This window comes from Babylonia areolata, chromosome 14, assembly GCF_041734735.1.
Source record: "Babylonia areolata isolate BAREFJ2019XMU chromosome 14, ASM4173473v1, whole genome shotgun sequence".
Classification (NCBI taxonomy): domain Eukaryota; kingdom Metazoa; phylum Mollusca; class Gastropoda; order Neogastropoda; family Buccinidae; genus Babylonia; species Babylonia areolata.
This window is the reverse complement of record NC_134889.1, coordinates 2862742-2881912: the sequence shown is the minus strand read 5'-3', so window position 1 is coordinate 2881912 and position 19171 is coordinate 2862742. Positions and strand designations below refer to the sequence as shown.

Here is a 19171-nt window from a genome sequence, read left to right as displayed (position 1 = left end):
ATGTGAGATACCTCGCCTCTCGCCTGCCTTCATGATGATAGTGATGATGATTAAACTGTTCTTATAGCATTGAATCTTGTGCACGGACAGATCAGAGCACTTACACACCAGTCATTCTTACGCATGCGTAACTGATTCACAGAAAAACCACCACCACCACCAAACAAACTTAACCCTTTGAGCCCTGACCACCACTTTACCGGTGGTGGGGAGGGGTGGCATAATGCCTTGCCACCGGTTGAGCGGTGCGTAAACACTTGTGTTTTGCTATTGGTTGACTTATATTGAAGAGCCAGTCAGAAAAACCGTAATATTCTTATGTCAGTGAACGTAGTACCAACATTGCCGCGCCTTTTCACTGTGTTTTGTGCATGTGCTTTGGATAAAAAAGATTGATTTCTACCATGAAGCGTGCAGAGTCTCAACCTGACACGCCTCCTTTGATCAACTGATTCTGCATGCTCAGATTCATTTTCAACATCACTATCTGTAGCAAAATCATCCGATTCGAATTCCACCTCACTATCAGAGTAATCATTGTCATACTTTACTTCCAATAAATCATCAAGCATATCAATTACTTACTGCATTGTGTACAGTTGTTTTCTCGCACATTTTATCCCTGATTTCTGCCCTGACGGGCCAGGTTGAGACTCTGCATGCTTCAAGTGTTTACGCACCGCTCAACCGGTGGCTGGGCATTATGTCATTTTTCTCTGCCACCGGTAAAGCGGAGGTCAGGGCTCAAAGGGTGTAATACCAATTATTTGCAAATTTTGGCTCAGGAGCTCAGGCAGAAGGGTTAAAATTGTTCAGGAACTCGGGGCTCAAAGGGTTAAAGATTCATGTAAACAGGAAGCTGGAGAAACTGTGGACAGGAAAGAGGCAAAGTGAGGGAGTGGTTGATAATAATAATGATACTAATAGTACTAGTGTTTGTACCATTGCTACTACTACTTCTACTACTAAGTAGTTTATTAATGTAGCAACTTATCAAATGATTTTGGTCAAGTGTTTTATAGTTACGATAGTTCCAGTTAAAAGAAAACAAAATACTACAGTTTGTTATTATGTATTGATATATATAGATATGTGGAGTGATGGCCTAGAGGTAACGCATCCGCCTAGGAAGCGAGAGAATCTAAGTGCGCTGGTTCGAATCACGGCTCAGCCGCCGATATTTTCTCCCCCTCCACTAGACCTTGAGTGGTGGTCTGGACGCTAGTCATTTGGATGAGATGATAAACCGAGGTCCTGTGTGCAGCATGCACTTAGCGCACGTAAAAGAACCCATGGCAACAAAAGGGTTGTTCCTGGCAAAATTCTGTAGAAAAATCCACTTTGATAGGAAAAAACAAATCAAACTGCATACAGGAAAAAATACAAAAAAAATGGGTGGCGCTGTTAGTGTAGCAACACGCTCTCCCTGAGGAGAGCAGCCCGAATTTCACACAGAGAAATCTGTTGTGATAAAAAGAAATACAAATACAAATACGTATTGTTCAATACCGCTTTGTTATTAGTTATTGATGTATATTCAAGGAGGAAGGTGGCAGAATGGTTAAGATGCTCAGCTGCCAGTACAGAGAGTCCATGAGGGTGTGGGTTTGAATCCCACTCTCGCCATTTCTTCCAAGTTTGACTGGAAAATCAAACTGAGCGTCTAGTCATTCGGATGAGATGATAAACCAAGGTCCTGTGTGCAGCATGCACAAGGCGCACTGAAAAAGAACCCATGCCAATGAGAGTGTTGTTCTGTGGCAAAAAATTACGTAAAAAGAAATCCACTCTGATACGTACACAAATATATAAGCATGCACTCAAGGCCTGACAAGTGGGTTGGGTTATGCTGCTGTCAGGCAGATGTGGTTTAGCTTCTATGGATTTGTCGGAATGCAGTGACGCCTCCTTGAGAAACTGACACTGAAAATGCCTCAACATGCTGGGACTTAGCAAGCAAAAATTGCTTGAAACCACTCATAAGCATATACAGACGTTCTCTCAAGATTATTCTCCTCAAATCTTCTATCTATACTAGCGACTACAAAGAACTAAACATTCTTCCTTTCCATCTCAAATCTATCTTTAATAAAGGCGTTTTTATGTACAAAATTAAAAAGAAATTAGCACCATCCTACCTTCAGAGGAAATTTCCTGAAAAAAGTGTTCGTGGCAAAAATACCATTTCTATCCCTCGTTCGAGAACTAACCTTTTCATGACATCTCTCATGTATTCTGGTGGTAAACTATGGAATGAAATTCCCGACTATCTGAAAAATAAATCCACCTTGGTATCATTCAAAAAAGAGTACCAAAAATATCTCATGAAACAATAATTCTTATATACCGTGTTTTGTTTGAGCTTCTTGAGAGAGCTTCTACACAATAACATTTTTTTCGTTGCTCTCTGACACTGTGAACAGGGAAAGGAGCTCAGAAGATTAGTGTATATCAGTCCGTGTATACATGTGTGCGTAAGCTGGTGCGTGTTTGTATGTGTGTGTGTGTGTGTGACTGAGTTATATTCCATGCTATTTTTTTATGTTTCGTGATTAACTCTTGTTGTAGTTGCTGTTGTTGTTGTTACCGTCTACACCGAGTGTCCGTACTGATTTTCTTTTTTTTTTCTTTTTTTTTTTTTTCATCTTTTGTGCGTGTGAGTGGGTGTGTGTGTTTGTGTGTGAGGGAGGGCATGGTGTAAAGAAGCTTCCAGCTTATCCAGTTACCCTCAATAAAACATTTGTTCATTTGTTCATTGTTGATTGTATTGTTCAGGACCGCATCAAAGACCTGAACAGCCAGGCAGACCAGTTTGTGGAAGCCCAGGTGTGGGAGGCAGAGTCCATCAACGACCGCAAACGTACCATCAATGAGCGCTACGAAAAGTGAGTCGCACTCTGGAGCTGCTCTCTCTCCTCAGGAATTTACTGCATGGGTGTCAGGAAAAAAAAAATACTGCTGAAAATGATGTGGTGCAGCATTCTACATCTCGGTGGTGGGGGGCAGGTGGGGGGGGGGGGGGGGGGTCTCTCATCTTTACAAACAGCAGTATTATAGGGTCATTATTGTAAAAAGTAATTGTAACAATCATCTACTGTTTCTCCTGTCCTCATCCATATAATTATTATGAAGATATGACTTCATGAATATCAGTGAAAACTGGCTACTTTGTGTGTGTGTCTCTTTTCTCTTTGTCTCTCTCTTTGTCTCTGTTCGTGATACACAGTGACGTATGGTTTCTTTTTCGTATGGGAAAATCAACGGGTGGGTTGTGTTAACTCTTTTATAAAGTTGTTTAAACAAAGACTTGTTGATTGTGGTTTGCAAAAGTGGAAAATTTGATTAATGGTTGCGATAGATTCTTAGAGTACAGAAAATTAAAAGCCAATGATAACATAGAACCTTACCTGATGATTGATCTAAATAGATATGTAAGGTATATGCTAACAAGATTTCAGTTTGGAATTTCTGATATTCCGATACATAGTTTCAGATACAAAGAACACAATATAAATATGATGAAATGCCCTTCATGCAGAAATGCCACTGAGACTGAGGTTCATTTTGTACTTTGTTGTCCTGCCATTGATGATCTTAGATTTCAGTTTATACCAGCCAAGCATTATAAAAACCCTAGTGACTTCAAACTTTCATTACTTCTGGCTGTTAGAAATGAACTTGTAGTAAACAATTTTGCTGTATTCTCATACCAAGCATTCAAAAGAAGAGAAATTGTTGGCTCATGACCAATAACATAATATTACTGTTGTGTAATATTGATAATCACTGCTTACATTGTATCCAGTTCGGCAATTATGTTGTCAGATTTATAATGTGGCTTATACATGCTATTTTCTTCCTTGCTAAAAAAAAAAGAAAAAAAAAAAAAGAAGAATTATGTTGTTCATTTGTTCATACCCCTTCATATGGGGCTTTGGCCTTAATGAATGAATTATGGCCTTCATGGTCGGCTGGGCTCTAAGCAATATTTTTGATTTTAATTTAATTTAATGAATGAATTCCTGTTCCAGTTGTCTTTGCCTTGTCTCTCCATCTTCCCCTGTTCCTACCCCCACTCATTCTCTTTCTTTCTACAAGATCAACAAATTGTGTGACATGTATGCCCGGTTTTTCATAAACTAAATGTGTGTGCATGAATTGATATGTAACTTTCTCTGTGTATCTCTGGGTCTTGGTCTCCTCTCTGTGTTCCTCTCTCTCTCTCTCTCTCTCTCTCTCTCTCTCTCTCACAGTTTGCTGTATATATCAATGATTGGAAATGTATATATGCTGTTTTGATGCAGAAAAATGATGTATTGCTCCCATATTAATCTGATTCTTTTTATATTAAATTTCTTTTGAAGGCTGATTGAAAAACAACATTTTTGACTCACTTGTGTAAACAAAGTGAGTCTATGTTTTAACCCGGTGTTCGGTTGTCTGTGTGTGTGTGTGTGTGTGTGTCCGTGGTAAACTTTAACATTGACATTTTCTCTGCAAATACTTTGTCAGTTGACCACAAATTTGGCATAAAAATAGGAAAAATTCTGTTCTTTTCAGTCATCTTGTTTAAACCAATATTGCACCTCTGGGATGGGCACAAAAAAAAAAAAAAGAGAAGAAGCCTAATTATATGCAAACTGCATTTACTATTATATTTATATTTTTTGTATTCTCTAAACTTGGCACCTTGACCTCTTATTCTGACACAACAACAAGAGGAGACATTATTATCATTTTTTGTTCAAACAGGAACTTCTTTTGCTAAGCATGGAATTTTTATTTATTTTGCAAACATTTTGGTGCAGATAGTAAGAAAGGGAAATTAATGCTAGGGGACTTAATTTATCACAAGTGAGTCTTGAAGGCCTTGCCTCTCTTGTTTCACTTACTTTATTACCGTTTGAAAAAAAGATTCGTTCATGTAAGAAAATTACTTTGAGTGTGGTACTGATGGCTGTGGTGTACTTGTGACAGGATCAAGGAAATGGCGATACATCGCCGGAACCGCTTGAACGAAGCCAACACCATGCATCAGTTCCTGAGGGACATCGACGATGAAGAGGCCTGGATCAAGTGAGTTCTGCCCCTTTACCTCCGGGTCGTGTGGTTGTGAATGAATCCGCTTCGTTTGCTTTCCTGTGTGTGCTGTCACATGCACTGCTAACATGCATTCACATTGACAGGAGCGTGTATTTCGAAGTATAGGTATGTATGTGTTCTCATTTTGAACATGGTTTATGCATTTTATTTAGTTTTGGTATTAAGACGCACATTTAGTTAACTCTTTCTGTGCTAGGATACGCTATAGCGTACCTCATGCGTGTGTGCACCTGTACTTTCACTGTGGCTGAGAATGCCACTGTACGAGTACAATACATGCAAGCGTACAGTCACCCAGCTCTGCCTTCACGCTCACTCGACAAGATGACATCTCCCTTTGCAAAGTATCCATATTAACTTGTGGAAATACTGAGGCACGAAACTGATTGCACACTCAGCGTGCTTCCATTCAGGAAGTGATAGAAGTTGTCACGACTACTGGCTCCGGTGTTGATGAAGATGATGATGAATCTTTAGACACTGATGACTGGTCCCACGACAGTATGAGCGAGGATGAAAGTGGCGAAAGTGTTGGCAATGAAGACGCATGGTTTCAGTGACAGTGACTCAGCATCAGACAAACTTGTGGCTGAAGCCCAAGACTTGAGTGAGGAACAGTTTCTGGAGTTTCTCAAGCCAGTACAGCGTTTGCGTGTGTGTGAGTGAGTTTGTGTGTAAATCGGTTTGTATGTGTCCATGTGACATTGATACTGATTCTGTGACACAGTGGATGTGTAATCACTGCCCGGATGACCATAAAAGGCTGTTGGACCTTTAACCTTAACGTGTGTGTGTGTGTGTGTGACAGGGAGAAGAAACTGCTGGTGGGGTCTGACGACTATGGGCGTGACCTGACGGGGGTGCAGAACCTGAGGAAGAAACACAAACGTCTGGAGGCCGAGATTGAAAACCATGAGCCCTCCATCCAGGTCAGTCCGTCGTTCTTTGCTACTGTGGTTGTGCTGTGGGTCTCTTGTGGGATGGGGTCGGGGGATGTGTGTGTGTGTGTGTGTGTGCCTGTGCATGTTTGCGTGCATGCATGTGTGCTGTTTACTATTTAGAGGATTTTATCCATGGATTTGTGTTATTTTGATATCTTTTCGTTCTTCTTGTTTGGTTTGGTCGTTTATTTGATTTCCTGTTGTTTATCGTAGAAATGCAGGGCTACAGGACTGCTAAACTTAGATACCACAAATGGAAGTGGTTAGGCAATGGTTTGATACCCCAGAAAATGGAGTATGGCTGCCTACATGGCAGGGTAAAAACGGTCATACACATAAAAGCCCCCTCGTGTACATATGAGTGAACGTGGGAGTTGCAGCACACGAACGAAGAAGAAGAATGGTTTGATGGTGAACAGGCCTTGTACAAGGCCTCAAGCACCTCAAGTTTAAATACATTCAAAATCTCTTGTTTATTTGAACTGTTAAGTTTAAGTTAGAATTGTTTTTTGGGTTGTTTTTTTTTTGTTTTGTTTGTTTATTTTGCTTTTCTTTCTGTCTTTTCTTCTTTCTTTCTGCATTCCTTCTTTACATCTGATCCTTCCTTCCATCCATCCATCCTTCTTTCCTATGCTCTCCCTCTTCCAGCCTAACTGGTGTGCTTACATTCACATATACACACACACACAACCACACACACACACACACAACCACACACACACACACACACACACACATCTGCCTGTCTATCTTTCTATCTGTCTTTCTATCTATCATTCTATCTATCTATCTATCCATCCATCCATCCGTCTATCTGTCCATCTATCTATCTATCTATCTATATCTCACATTCCTGACATGTGGCAGTAGATGACTGAAGACAGCTGTAAGCAGTGACAGACAGACAGACAGACGGACACACTGACCAGTGCTGTGTGTGCAGGCGGTGCACGAGACAGGGGAGAAGCTGATGGAGGAATCGAACATCGGGGCCTCGGACATCCGCAGTCGTCTGGACCAGTTGACTCAGAGCTGGGAGGAGCTGAAAGAAATGGCCGCCAACAGGTACGCTCCTACACACTGCTGTGTTCCGCAGTGCTCAGGACTGCTTGTCCCACCTGTGGTACTGTCCCACACCTTTAATGATAATAATAATGGATACTCATATAGCACACTATCCAGAAATCTGCTCTAGGTGCTTTACAAAAAGGCTTTGTTAACATAAAACATTACATCTATGTTACAGACACATACCAAAATATGACTACACACACACGCACACGCACACACACACACTGCATACATACATTTTAACAATACATGTGTATCTAACAGCTACCCTAACACATACGCGCACATAGGCAGGCACAAACTTACATAAACGCACGCACACACAATACACAATCATATACATGCATGTAGTTATGTACACTTACATATGTATACATACATAGTCAAGCACAGCTAACGCAAAGGAAGTGGACCTGCCACAATTGAACTTGCTGCTGAGGGAAAAGGTGAGTTTTGAGACGAGATTTAAAAGATGCGAGGGAATCAGAATGACGGAGGTTATCAGGCTGCTTGTTCCTTTCTCCCATACTTTTTTCCTTCCCACCATTTCTACCCCCCCACATCCCCCTGTGTCATCTTTCCCTGACCCAGATATGGCAGTTAATTTGGCGTGTTGGGCATGCCAAGGGCCTTTACAACAGTGCCCCCCTTCACCCCCCACCCCCACCCCTTCTTGTCACACGTTCTTCTCCCTCTTGTTTCTCATGTTGCTCTTTCCTCTCCCCCAAACCCACCAGACGTGGGAGCAGACTGACCTCTGCCCTTCACCCCCCACCCCCACCCCTTCTTGTCACACGTTCTTCTCCCTCTTGTTTCTCATGTTGCTCTTTCCTCTCCCCCAAACCCACCAGACGTGGGAGCAGACTGACCTCTGCCCTTCCCTGCCGTACAGATGGCAGGGGGCCATTCAGAGCTACCTCCCCGTCCCGCTAGAAACTGTTGGCACCTTGTTTCCCCCTCCCCATTGTTCCCTTTCCCTGGCCAACCACCTCCCTTCCCCAGGCCTTCCAGTGGAGTTTTCTCCCTTGCCAGGTCATCTCCCCTGTTCTTTCTCTCCCTGACCAAACTGTCACACCCTGTCAGTGATAACACTGCTGGCAAATACAGCATAACATATTCAGACATAATATCATGCTAACTTGAAGATGACAATGATTGATAAAAATAAACAAATGAAAGGACTATTATTTTGAAGGAAAATAAGAAGACGTCCACACTTTCAAAGAAATGCACTCACAAAAGCCTCCAGCAAATCCATGTAAACAACTCTCCTTTATTCGTCATAATGTGATGTCCACACAGGAATCACACAACACTTAATGATGTAATGAAATAACACAGTTGAGTGTAAATAAAAGTACTGTGTTTGCTGACATGCCTCTTTCCGAACATTTACACACTATGGCCCTTGGTTTTGGTCATCTCTACCACAGAGCATCAGACACTGCTCCACTATAAAATCTTTCAAGTCTGACCTTAACTCACTCGGGACGACAAGTTTTCTCCCTTGCTTTTCCCCCTTGCTTTTCCCAAAAGGGCTCATTTGTAAGGGTTTGGAAAAAAAATTACAAAAAATACAAAATATTGTGTAAGAAAATGAAACTTTCAGAACTGGTTTATTACATGTTGAGCTATTACATATAAAAAAAATCAAATTTCTCATCTTATTTTTACAGTTTTGCCATATGTAGAAAATACTGTCAATTTTTCACCCGAATCACCATACCCATGCTCGCTTTCTGCATTAAATTCGCTTTCTTCTTCATCATCATCATCCACCTCTTCAATGTCCGACCCTTCAGTTTGTAGCATTTCAAGTACTTCGGCAACCCTAAAACGTTGCCGTCACTGCCTTGTTCGCTTCACAACATTCTGAGAAGAGCCCGCTTTGCTAACAGGCTGGCACGCGAGCAGACGACCGGTCAGTGACTTTGTCCGCGTGTGTGCGAGACAGGCCACACATCCCAGGCTGACCAGTCATACTGTTCGATTGTGGAGTGACCCAGAATAGCGCACTCTGCTTGGCTAATCACAAAATCACGTGTACAGCGCATGATGGAATTTTACTTTCGGAGAATGCTATTCCATTCCTTCGTCCGAATCCGAATACGTTTTGTGTAGGAATGCATGAGCATTCCTTCGTCCGGAGAGAGTTAAAACAGACTTGTTCAAACAATATTTTAAACTAAACTTGCGTGTGTGTCGATGTGTTTATGTGAGGGTTGGGGTGGGGTTGGAGGTGTGTCAAAAGTGTTGTTACACTTTTTGATATTAATTTTAGCGAGTTTGTATCATGATATTTTATTATGTGGGTGACGGTGAAAGAGCTGTGTGAGTCATAATTTTAGTGAGTTTTATGTCTTCACATTTTCTGTGGGAGTGAGTTGAGAGAGCAGTATGAGTTGTGAGTGATGTTTCACTGTTTTAAAGTGGTTAGGGAGTTGTATCTTATCTTTTTTCCCCCCACCGTTTTAATGTGGTTAGTGTGCTGTATCTAATCTTTTTTAATTTTTTTTTTTTTTATTATATTCCTGTTTCTTATTTATGATAGGTGTGTTGTAAAAGGTGCTTAGAGCCGCAGGGTAAGCGTTATACAAATGTACATTATTATTATTATTATTATTATGGACTGTGCTGTGTGTGACCCAGGGGCCAGAAGCTGGAGCAGTCCTACGCCTTCCAGCAGTTCAGTGCCAACGTGGAGGAGGAGGAGTCGTGGATCTCTGAGAAACAGCATCTCCTGTCAGGGGGAGACTTTGGGGACACCATGGCTGCTGTGCAGGTGAGACAGAGAGAGAGGAGGAGGAGGGGGGGGCTTTGGGCATTGTTGCCATGTTAAGCACGTGGGATTATGCTGCTGGTCAGTCATCTGCCTAGCAGACGTGGTGTCGCGTACATGGGTTTGTCCGAGCGCAGTGACGCCTGCTTGAGAGACTGAAACTGAAACTGAAGCTCCCATGTAAAGCCAGTGTCACTGTTCTGAACAGTTTATTTTCTGCTAGCTATGGGCACCTGCCTGCTTTTTTGGTGTGAGGCACATGGTATTTGTATTTGTATTCCTTTTTATCACAACAGATCTCTCTGTTTGAAATTCGGGCTGCTCTCCCCAGGGAGAGCGCGTCACTACTCTACAGTGCCACCCATTTTTTTGTATTTTTTCCTGCATGCAGTTTTATTTGTTTTTCCTGTCAAAGTGGATTTTTCTACAGAATTTTGCCAGGAACAACCCTTTTGTTGCCGTGGGTTCTTTTATGTGCGCTAAGTGCATGCTGCATACGGGACCTCAGTTTATCGTCTCATCTGAATGACTAGCGTCCAGACCACCACTCAAGGTCTAATGGAGAAAATATCGGCAGCTGAGCCGTGATTCGAACCAGCGCCCTCAGATTCTGTCGCTTCCTAGGCGGACGCGTTACCTCTAGGCCATCACTCCACTGTCACCTGGCACATGGTATACTGAAAGGGTTGGGGGCAGAGTCACACCACAAGTCTCCAGAGTTAAAGGTATGCAAACAGAGCTCCAGGAATACCCTGAACAGTTCTCAACAGGCCTAATCTGTGAATAACAATCAGCCTCAGAAACACACTTACTTTGTTGCAGGTAAACATGGCATGTGTGCTGATACACAGAGGGTTGGAGTGATAATGCAAAAAGTTCAGAATGTTCCTAAAGTATGTCTTGATGCACATCAGTTGAGTGTGAATGGCTGTGGTTAGATCTTTTCTGTGATGTCTTGGTTTAACTCTTTCACTGCCACAGGCGACCTTGGTCAACTAGACAGTGCACTACCATGGGTGACTTTAATCGACATCCAGAGGTCACGTTGAAAAGACTGTTTTTCACATTGTAAGAAAGCTTGGTAGCTGCAGCCAGTTTCCTGCCAATAGAACAATGAATAACCTTTGTCCCCTGACCCAGTTTGAAGTGAACAAGTCCACAATGTTGTTTTGACATGAACCAAAGCTTGTGATTTAGAGCATCATATATAAAATATTTGGCGTTGGGGAGTGTTTTTCTCGCAGAAACTTGGCAGTGAAAGAGTTAAACCAGTTGTTTGTGAGTGATGGCTTTAAACTTTTTTTTACATGTCTGTGATGTGTGGTAGTATATGCTCTGGTACCATGGCTAGTGGGGCTGTAGATGCAAACTGTGTGTGTGGTGTGGTGTGGTGTGTGTGTGTGTGTGTGTGTGTGTGTGGTGTGGTGTGGTGTGTGGTGTGTGATGCGTGTTTCAGGGTCTGCTGAAGAAACACGAGGCCTTCGAGACCGACTTCCAGGTGCACCGTGACCGCTGCTCAGAGATCAAGAAGGAGGGACAGCGACTCATCGACGAGGTCAGGGCTGCCACACGTCTGTCTTCTAGATACACTGGCTTACTTCTGGCTGTGTTTGTGTGTGTGTGTGTGTACATCGATGTAAGTGTGAGAGGTAGCATGTGTATGTGCTTGTGTGTGTGCCTCTGTGTGCACATGAATGTGTGTCTGTGCACATTTTGTTCGGTTTCATTCTTCCATGAAAGGAAAAAAACACACAAAAAACAGGCTGTGATTGTCACAAAACCGCCACAGCACAGGGTGAGGATGGTGATGATGATGATGTGACTGACAGGTACAGGGCGAGGAGAATGATGATGGTGATGATGATGTTGATGTGACTGACAGGTACAGGGCGAGGAGAATGATGATGATGATGATGATGTTGATGTGACTGACAGGTACAGGGCGAGGAGAATGATGATGATGATGTGACTGACAGGTACAGGGCGAGGAGAATGATGATGATGTGACTGACAAGGGGACCACAGCACAGGGCCAGGGCAATGATGATGATGATGATGATGATGTTGCTGTGACTGACAGGGGAACCACAGCACAGGGCGAGGACAATGATGATGATGATGATGATGTTGCTGTGACTGACAGGGGAACCACAGCACAGGGCAAGGACAATGATGATGATGTTGCTGTGACTGACAAGGGAACCACAGCACAGGGCCAGGACAATGATGATGATGATGATGATGTGACTGACAGGGGAACCACAGCACAGGGCGAGGACAATGATGATGATGATGTTGCTATGACTGACAGGGGAACCACAGCACAGGGCCAGGACAATGATGATGATGATGATGTTGCTGTGACTGACAGGGGAACCACAGCACAGGGCGAGGACAATGATGATGAGGATGGTGATGATGATGATGATGATGTGACTGACAGGGGAACCACAGCACAGGGCGAGGACAATGATGATGATGATGATGTTGCTGTGACGGACAGGGGAACCACAACACGGTCAGCATCAGGGAGAGGATCGCAGGCCTGGAGGACAATGATGATGATGATGATGATGTTGCTGTGACTGACAGGGGAACCACAACACGGTCAGCATCAGGGAGAGGATCGCAGGCCTGGAGGACAATGATGATGATGATGATGATGTTGCTGTGATGGACAGGGGAATCACAACACGGTCAGCATCAGGGAGAGGATCGCAGGCCTAGAGGACAATGATGATGATGATGATGATGTGACTGACAGGGGAACCACAACACGGTCAGCATCAGGGAGAGGATCGCAGGCCTGGAGGACAATGATGATGATGATGTTGCTGTGATGGACAGGGGAATCACAACACGGTCAGCATCAGGGAGAGGATTGCAGGCCTGGAGGACAATGATGATGATGATGATGATGTTGCTGTGACTGACAGGGGAACCACAACACGGTCAGCATCAGGGAGAGGATCGCAGGCCTGGAGGACAATGATGATGATGATGATGTTGCTGTGACTGACAGGGGAACCACAACACGGTCAGCATCAGGGAGAGGATCGCAGGCCTGGAGGACAAACTGGGGGAGCTGGAGGGGGTTGCCGGGCAACGGCGTGGCGCCCTGGTGGACAACTCGGCCTTCCTGCAGTTCATGTGGAAGACGGACGTCGTCGACAGCTGGATCGGTCAGTGCTGGTGTGGGGGTGTGAATAGAATAGAATAGAATAGAATACTTTTTATTGTCATAAAACCTTAAAGTTTATAAGACGCAATGAAACATAAACATGAGCATATTAAGAAGAGAAACATTCATGAACAAATTTCGCCAGCCTTGGCTGTATTTCTGTTAGAAGGATCAGTTCACTAGGCTTTGCATTTGGACGACATGTATCAATTAGGAATCTGTGTCTGTAAGTATTGTACTTTACACAATTGTCTAAAAGGTGAATCTCATCTTCTAAACTGTTACAAGTATCACACAGTCTTTGTTCTTTTGGTGTATTTTTATATCTTCCCTGTTCGATTTGTAAGTAATGGGCGCTGATTCGTAACATGGTCAGTGCTTTCCTGTGTTGTGCATTTGCTGTATTGTTTAAATACGGTGTGTGTGGGTGGTTGGGGAATGGGAGGGGATGGGGGTGGAAGAGAGGGGGTGGTGGTAGTGATGCATTGTGTGGTGGGTGTTGAACTGTGGTGTTTTTGAAGTGTTGTATTATCCTCTGCTGTGCTGTAATTGTATTATTGTTTGGTGTGGGTTTTTTTTTGTGGTGTGATGTGTTGTGTTGTGCTGTTTTACGCGGTCTTGTGCTGTCTAGTCATGTTGGGGTTATGCTCCTTGTCAGGCATCTGCTGAGCAGATTTGGTGTAGCGTATATGGATTTGTCCGAACACAGTGATGCCTTCTCAAGGAACTGAACTGAACTGTGCAGTGTTGTGTTATGATTTGTTATGTCATGTGGTATTGTGCTTTATTGTGTCATGCTATTGTGTGTGTTGTGTTGTGCCATACTGTTGTGTTAGTTTTTTGTCCGGATGAATTTCTCTGTGTGAATATCGAGCTGTTGGAACAAGGATTGTATAGCTATTGGAACAGTACAGTAACACCCTTTACTGCCCCCTTTGCTAGATCTTGGTGGTCTTGGTGCTTGTCTTTTGAATGGGATGATAAACCAATGACCCCTGTGCACGTATGTACAAAGAGCACATGAAAAAAGACCAACTCTTGGCAGCAAAAGGGTTGTTCATGGCAAAACTATTTAGAGAAATCTACTTTGATTGTGAAACACTTGCAGACAGGGGAAAAAAATGTGTGATGCACTGTGGCCACATGCTATCTGTGGGGAGAGCAGCCGAAATTTCACACAGAGAAAAATGATAAAATGATATGACAAATAAGAAATAGAGTGCAATGCAATGCAGTACAATACAATACAATATGTTATATGATACAGTACAATACAGTACAGTGCAATGCAACTCAACAACACAATACATCTGTCCAATGTCTGTGTGTGACAGCTGACAAAGAGACCCAGGTCAGGTCGGAGGACTATGGACGGGACCTGTCCTCTGTGCAGACACTTCTGACCAAACAGGTGAGGCCTGCTAGCAGCCTAGTGCTGGATCGATTGTTGGTTTGTAGTGGTGGTGGTGGTGGTTGTGGTGTTGATGGTAGTGGTGGTGGTGGTGATCATACACTTCTGACCAAACAGGTGGGGCCTGCTGCATTGTGCTGCATGGTTGGAAACTGACCTCTGTGTGTTGTGCGAGAGGAAACATTTGACACGGGGCAGCAGGTGTGAAACTGACCTGTGTGTGTTGTGCGACAGGAAACGTTTGACATGGGGCTGCAGGCGTTGTGAAACTGACCTGTGTGTGTTGTGTGACAGGAAACGTTTGACGCGGGGCTGCAGGTGTTGTGAAACTGACCTGTGTGTGTTGTGTGACAGGAAACGTTTGACGCGGGGCTGCAGGTGTTGTGAAACTGACCTGTGTGTGTTGTGTGACAGGAAACGTTTGACGTGGGGTGCAGGTGTTGTGAAACTGACCTGTGTGTGTTGTGCGACAGGAAACATTTGACGCGGGGTTGCAGGTGTTGTGAAACTGACCTGTGTGTGTTGTGCGACAGGAAACGTTTGACGCGGGGTTGCAGGTGTTGTGAAACTGACCTGTGTGTGTTGCGTGACAGGAAACGTTTGGCGTGGGCTGCAGGCGTTGTCAAACTGACCTGTGTGTGTTGTGTGACAGGAAACGTTTGACGCGGGGCTGCAGGCGTTTGAGAAGGAGGGCATCCAGACGATCACCACCCTCAAGGACCAGCTGGTCAACGCTCAGCACGCCCAGACCCCCACCATTGAACGTCGCTACAATGATGTGATGGCCAGGTACCGTACCCCTCCCCCTGCCTCTCTGGGCACTAGTCACTCGGATGAGATGTTAAACTGAGGTTCATTGTGCAGTATTTACTTGGTGCGCGTAACAGAACCCACAGCAACAGAAGGGTTGTTCCTGGCAAAATTCTGTAGAGAAATCCACTTTGTTAAGAAAACCAAAGCTCTTGTAGGAAGAAAAGGGTGGCACTGCACTGTGTTAATGTACTCTCCGTGGGAGAGAAATCTGGTATAGGAAAAAGCAGTTCAAGACAGTGCAATGCAGTACAATACAAAGCAGAGAAATAAGGTGAACAGAGATGTGTTGCTTTGCATTGCATTGCATTTTGTTGTCCTGCATTGCATTGCATTGTATTGCATTGCATTGTATGGCACTGCATCCCACTGTATGGTATTCCAAGTAATGGCCCTGCATTGCACTGCACGGTGTCCGTGTTTCCCTGCCCCAGGTGGCAGAAGCTGCTGGCAGACTCTGAGGAGCGGCGCCAGAAGCTGCTGTTGCTGCAGGAGCAGTACCGGCAGATCGAGGACCTGTACCTGACCTTCGCCAAGAAAGCCTCCGCCTTCAACTCCTGGTTTGAGAACGCTGAGGAGGACCTCACTGACCCTGTGCGCTGCAACTCTGTGGAGGAGATCAAGGTGAGGGTGTGGAGGGGGTGTGTGTGGTGGATGGCGTGGGGTGCATGTGTGTGGTATGGCGTGTGTGTGGTGTTTGGTATGATATGTGTGTGGTGTGGTGTGTGTTAGGTGTTTGTATGTGCGCTTGTATGTTTGTATGGCATTTTTAGTCTGTGTGTGTGTGTGTGTGCATTCATATCTGCAGTTTGTAGTACTATCTTGGTGTATAGATACATATATTTGTGTTGTTTTTGCATGTGCAGAGATATGTTATTATGCACTATTGAAAATGTATTATTTCATGTGAGACGCTTAGAGCCCGTTATGTTGGGTGTTTGTCTGTCATCATCTTCATCGTCATTATCATCATCATCGCCATGGTCATCATCATCATTATCATTATATGATCACTATGACAATGACTATACCATCGGGCACTGCGTGAGGCCCACAACCAGTTCAAGGTGCCGCTGAGCGTGGCCCTGTCTGACTTCAACCACCACCATCATCATCATCATCATCATTATATTATCACTATCACACTGACTGTGGCAGGCACTGCGTGAGGCCCACGACCAGTTCAAGGCGTCGCTGAGCGCGGCCCTGTCTGACTTCAACCAGCTGGAGGCCCTGGACAAGCAGATCAAGGCCTTCGAGGTGGGCCCCAACCCCTACACCTGGTTCACCATGGACGCCCTCGAGGACACCTGGAACAACCTCAAGAAAATCATCGCGGTGAGGCGCATGCACGCACACATGGGGGAGAGAAAGGGGTGGAGAGGGGTGTGTGGGGATATTACAGAGGAGAAAGGGGATACATGTATGTGGGGGTGTTACAGAGGAGAAAGGGGTGGTGTTACAGAGGAGAAAGGGGTGGTGTTACAGAGGAGAAAGGGGTGGATACGTGTATGTGGGGGTGTTACAGAGGAGAAAGGGGTGGTGTTACAGAGGAGAAAGGGGTGGAGAGCTGTGTTACAGAGGGGCTCAGTCATCACCCTCATCATCAGTTAGATAAGAAAAAAAGAGAGAATTGTTCATAACAAAACAAAACAAAAGCATGTGTATGGGATTTTGTTGACCTGTGATGTGGTTGACCTGTGACATGGTTGACCTTTGACATGGTTGACCTTTGACACTGTTATGACATGGCTGACCTTTGCCGCCCAGGAGCGTGACACTGACCTTGACCGTGAGGAGCGTCGCCAGGAGGAGAACGACCAACTGCGCAAACAGTTTGCCCAGGCTGCCAACGCCTTCCACTCCTGGCTGACAGAGACCAGGTACCCCTCCCTCCCTCTCACTCTTCTGGGCTTGGGGGGGGGGGGGGGGGGACTTGTGTGTGACTGGGAGGAGGGGTGGGGGTGTCTTCTTGTTGTTGTTTTTTTGACACGGTGTGTCGTTTTGTACATAGTGTGTCGTCGTCGTCTTCTGTACAGAGTGTGTTGTTGTCTTTTGTACAGTGTGTGATGTCTTTTGTACAGTGTGTTATCTTCTTGTGTGTACAGTGTGTTGTCTTGTTTTGTACAGTGTGTCGTCTTCTTCTGTACAGTGTGTTGTAGTCTTTTGTACACAGTGTGTCGTCTTCTTCTGTACAGTGTGTTGTAGTCTTTTGTACACAGTGTGTTGTCTTGTTTTGTTCTTTTGCACACATTGTGTTTGTTGTTGTTGTTTTATTTTTAACACAGTGTTGTCTTCTTTTCCTTCATTTATTGACAGTGTGTACTGTTAGATTTGCTGGCCCTGTGAGCTGTCACGGACCTGTTGTTAGGCTAATCAGCATAGTGTTTCAGATAGTGTGACTGTCTGTGAGGTGTCACGGACCTGTTGTTAGGCTAATCAGCATAGTGTTTCAGATAGTGTGACTGTCTGTGAGGTGTCAGGGACCTGTTGTTAGGCTGATCAGCATAGTGTTTCAGATAGTGTGACTGTCTGTGAGGTGTCACGGACCTGTTGTGAGGCTAATCAGCATAGTGTTTCAGATAGTGTGACTGTCTGTGAGGTGTCACGGACCTGTTGTTAGGCTAATCAGCATAGTGTTTCAGATAGTGTGACTGTCTGTGAGGTGTCACGGACCTGTTTTTGGCTAATCAGCATGGTGTTTCAGATAGTGTGACTGTCTGTGAGGTGTCACGGACCTGTTGTTAGGCTAATCAGCATAGTGTTTCAGATAGTGTGACTGTCTGTGAGGTGTCACGGACCTGTTTTTGGCTAATCAGCATGGTGTTTCAGATAGTGTGACTGTCTGTGAGGTGTCAGGGACCTGTTGTTAGGCTAATCAGCATAGTGTTTCAGATAGTGCGACTGTCTGTGAGGTGTCAGGGACCTGTTGTTAGGCTAATCAGCATAGTGTTTCAGATAGTGTGACTGTCTGTGAGCTGTCACGGACCTGTTGTTAGGCCAATCAGCATAGTGTTTCAGATAGTGTGACTGTCTGTGAGCTGTCACGGACCTGTTGTGAGGCTAATCAGCATAGTGTTTCAGATAGTGTGACTGTCTGTGAGCTGTCACGGACCTGTTGTTAGGCTAATCAGCATAGTGTTTCAGATAGTGTGACTGTCTGTGAGCTGTCACAGACCTGTTTTTGGCTAATCAGCATAGTGTTTCAGATAGTGTGACTGTCTGTGAGCTGTCACGGACCTGTTGTGAGGCTAATCAGCATAGTGTTTCAGATAGTGTGACTGTCTGTGAGCTGTCACGGACCTGTTGTTAGGCTAATCAGCATAGTGTTTCAGATAGTGTGACTGTCTGTGAGCTGTCACGGACCTGTTGTTAGGCCAATCAGCATAGTGTTTCAGATAGTGCGACTGTCTGTGAGCTGTCACAGACCTGTTGTGAGGCTAATCAGCATAGTGTTTCAGATAGTGTGACTGTCTGTGAGCTGTCACGGACCTGTTGTTAGGCTAATCAGCATAGTGTTTCAGATAGTGTGACTGTCTGTGAGCTGTCACAGACCTGTTTTTGGCTAATCAGCATAGTGTTTCAGATAGTGCGACTGTCTGTGAGCTGTCACAGACCTGTTTTTGGCTAATCAGCATAGTGTTGCAGATAGTGCGACTGTCTGTGAGCTGTCACGGACCTGTTTTTGGCTAATCAGCATAGTGTTTCAGATAGTGCGACTGTCTGTGAGCTGTCACGGACCTGTTTTTGGCTAATCAGCATGGTGTTTCAGATAGTGCGACTGTCTGTGAGCTGTCACGGACCTGTTTTTGGCTAATCAGCATGGTGTTTCAGATAGTGTGACTGTCTGTGAGGTGTCACGGACCTGTTGTTAG

The 19171-nt window shown here is 44.6% G+C and overlaps 1 protein-coding gene across 1 annotated transcript in view; it reads left to right on the top strand.

Annotated features, from left to right (window-relative positions):
- Positions 1-19171, top strand: part of LOC143289734 (spectrin alpha chain-like) — a 104314-nt gene that overhangs the window by 71086 nt on the left and 14057 nt on the right. Inside the window, 13 exon segments of the mRNA XM_076598817.1 lie at positions 1-2; positions 2776-2885; positions 4978-5076; positions 5912-6032; positions 6988-7109; positions 9765-9897; positions 11351-11449; positions 12917-13076; positions 14410-14486; positions 15139-15275; positions 15731-15920; positions 16455-16634; positions 17067-17179. The exon segment at positions 1-2 is cut by the window's left edge and continues 103 nt beyond it. Coding sequence (XP_076454932.1) covers positions 1-2; positions 2776-2885; positions 4978-5076; positions 5912-6032; positions 6988-7109; positions 9765-9897; positions 11351-11449; positions 12917-13076; positions 14410-14486; positions 15139-15275; positions 15731-15920; positions 16455-16634; positions 17067-17179 — 1543 coding nt within the window.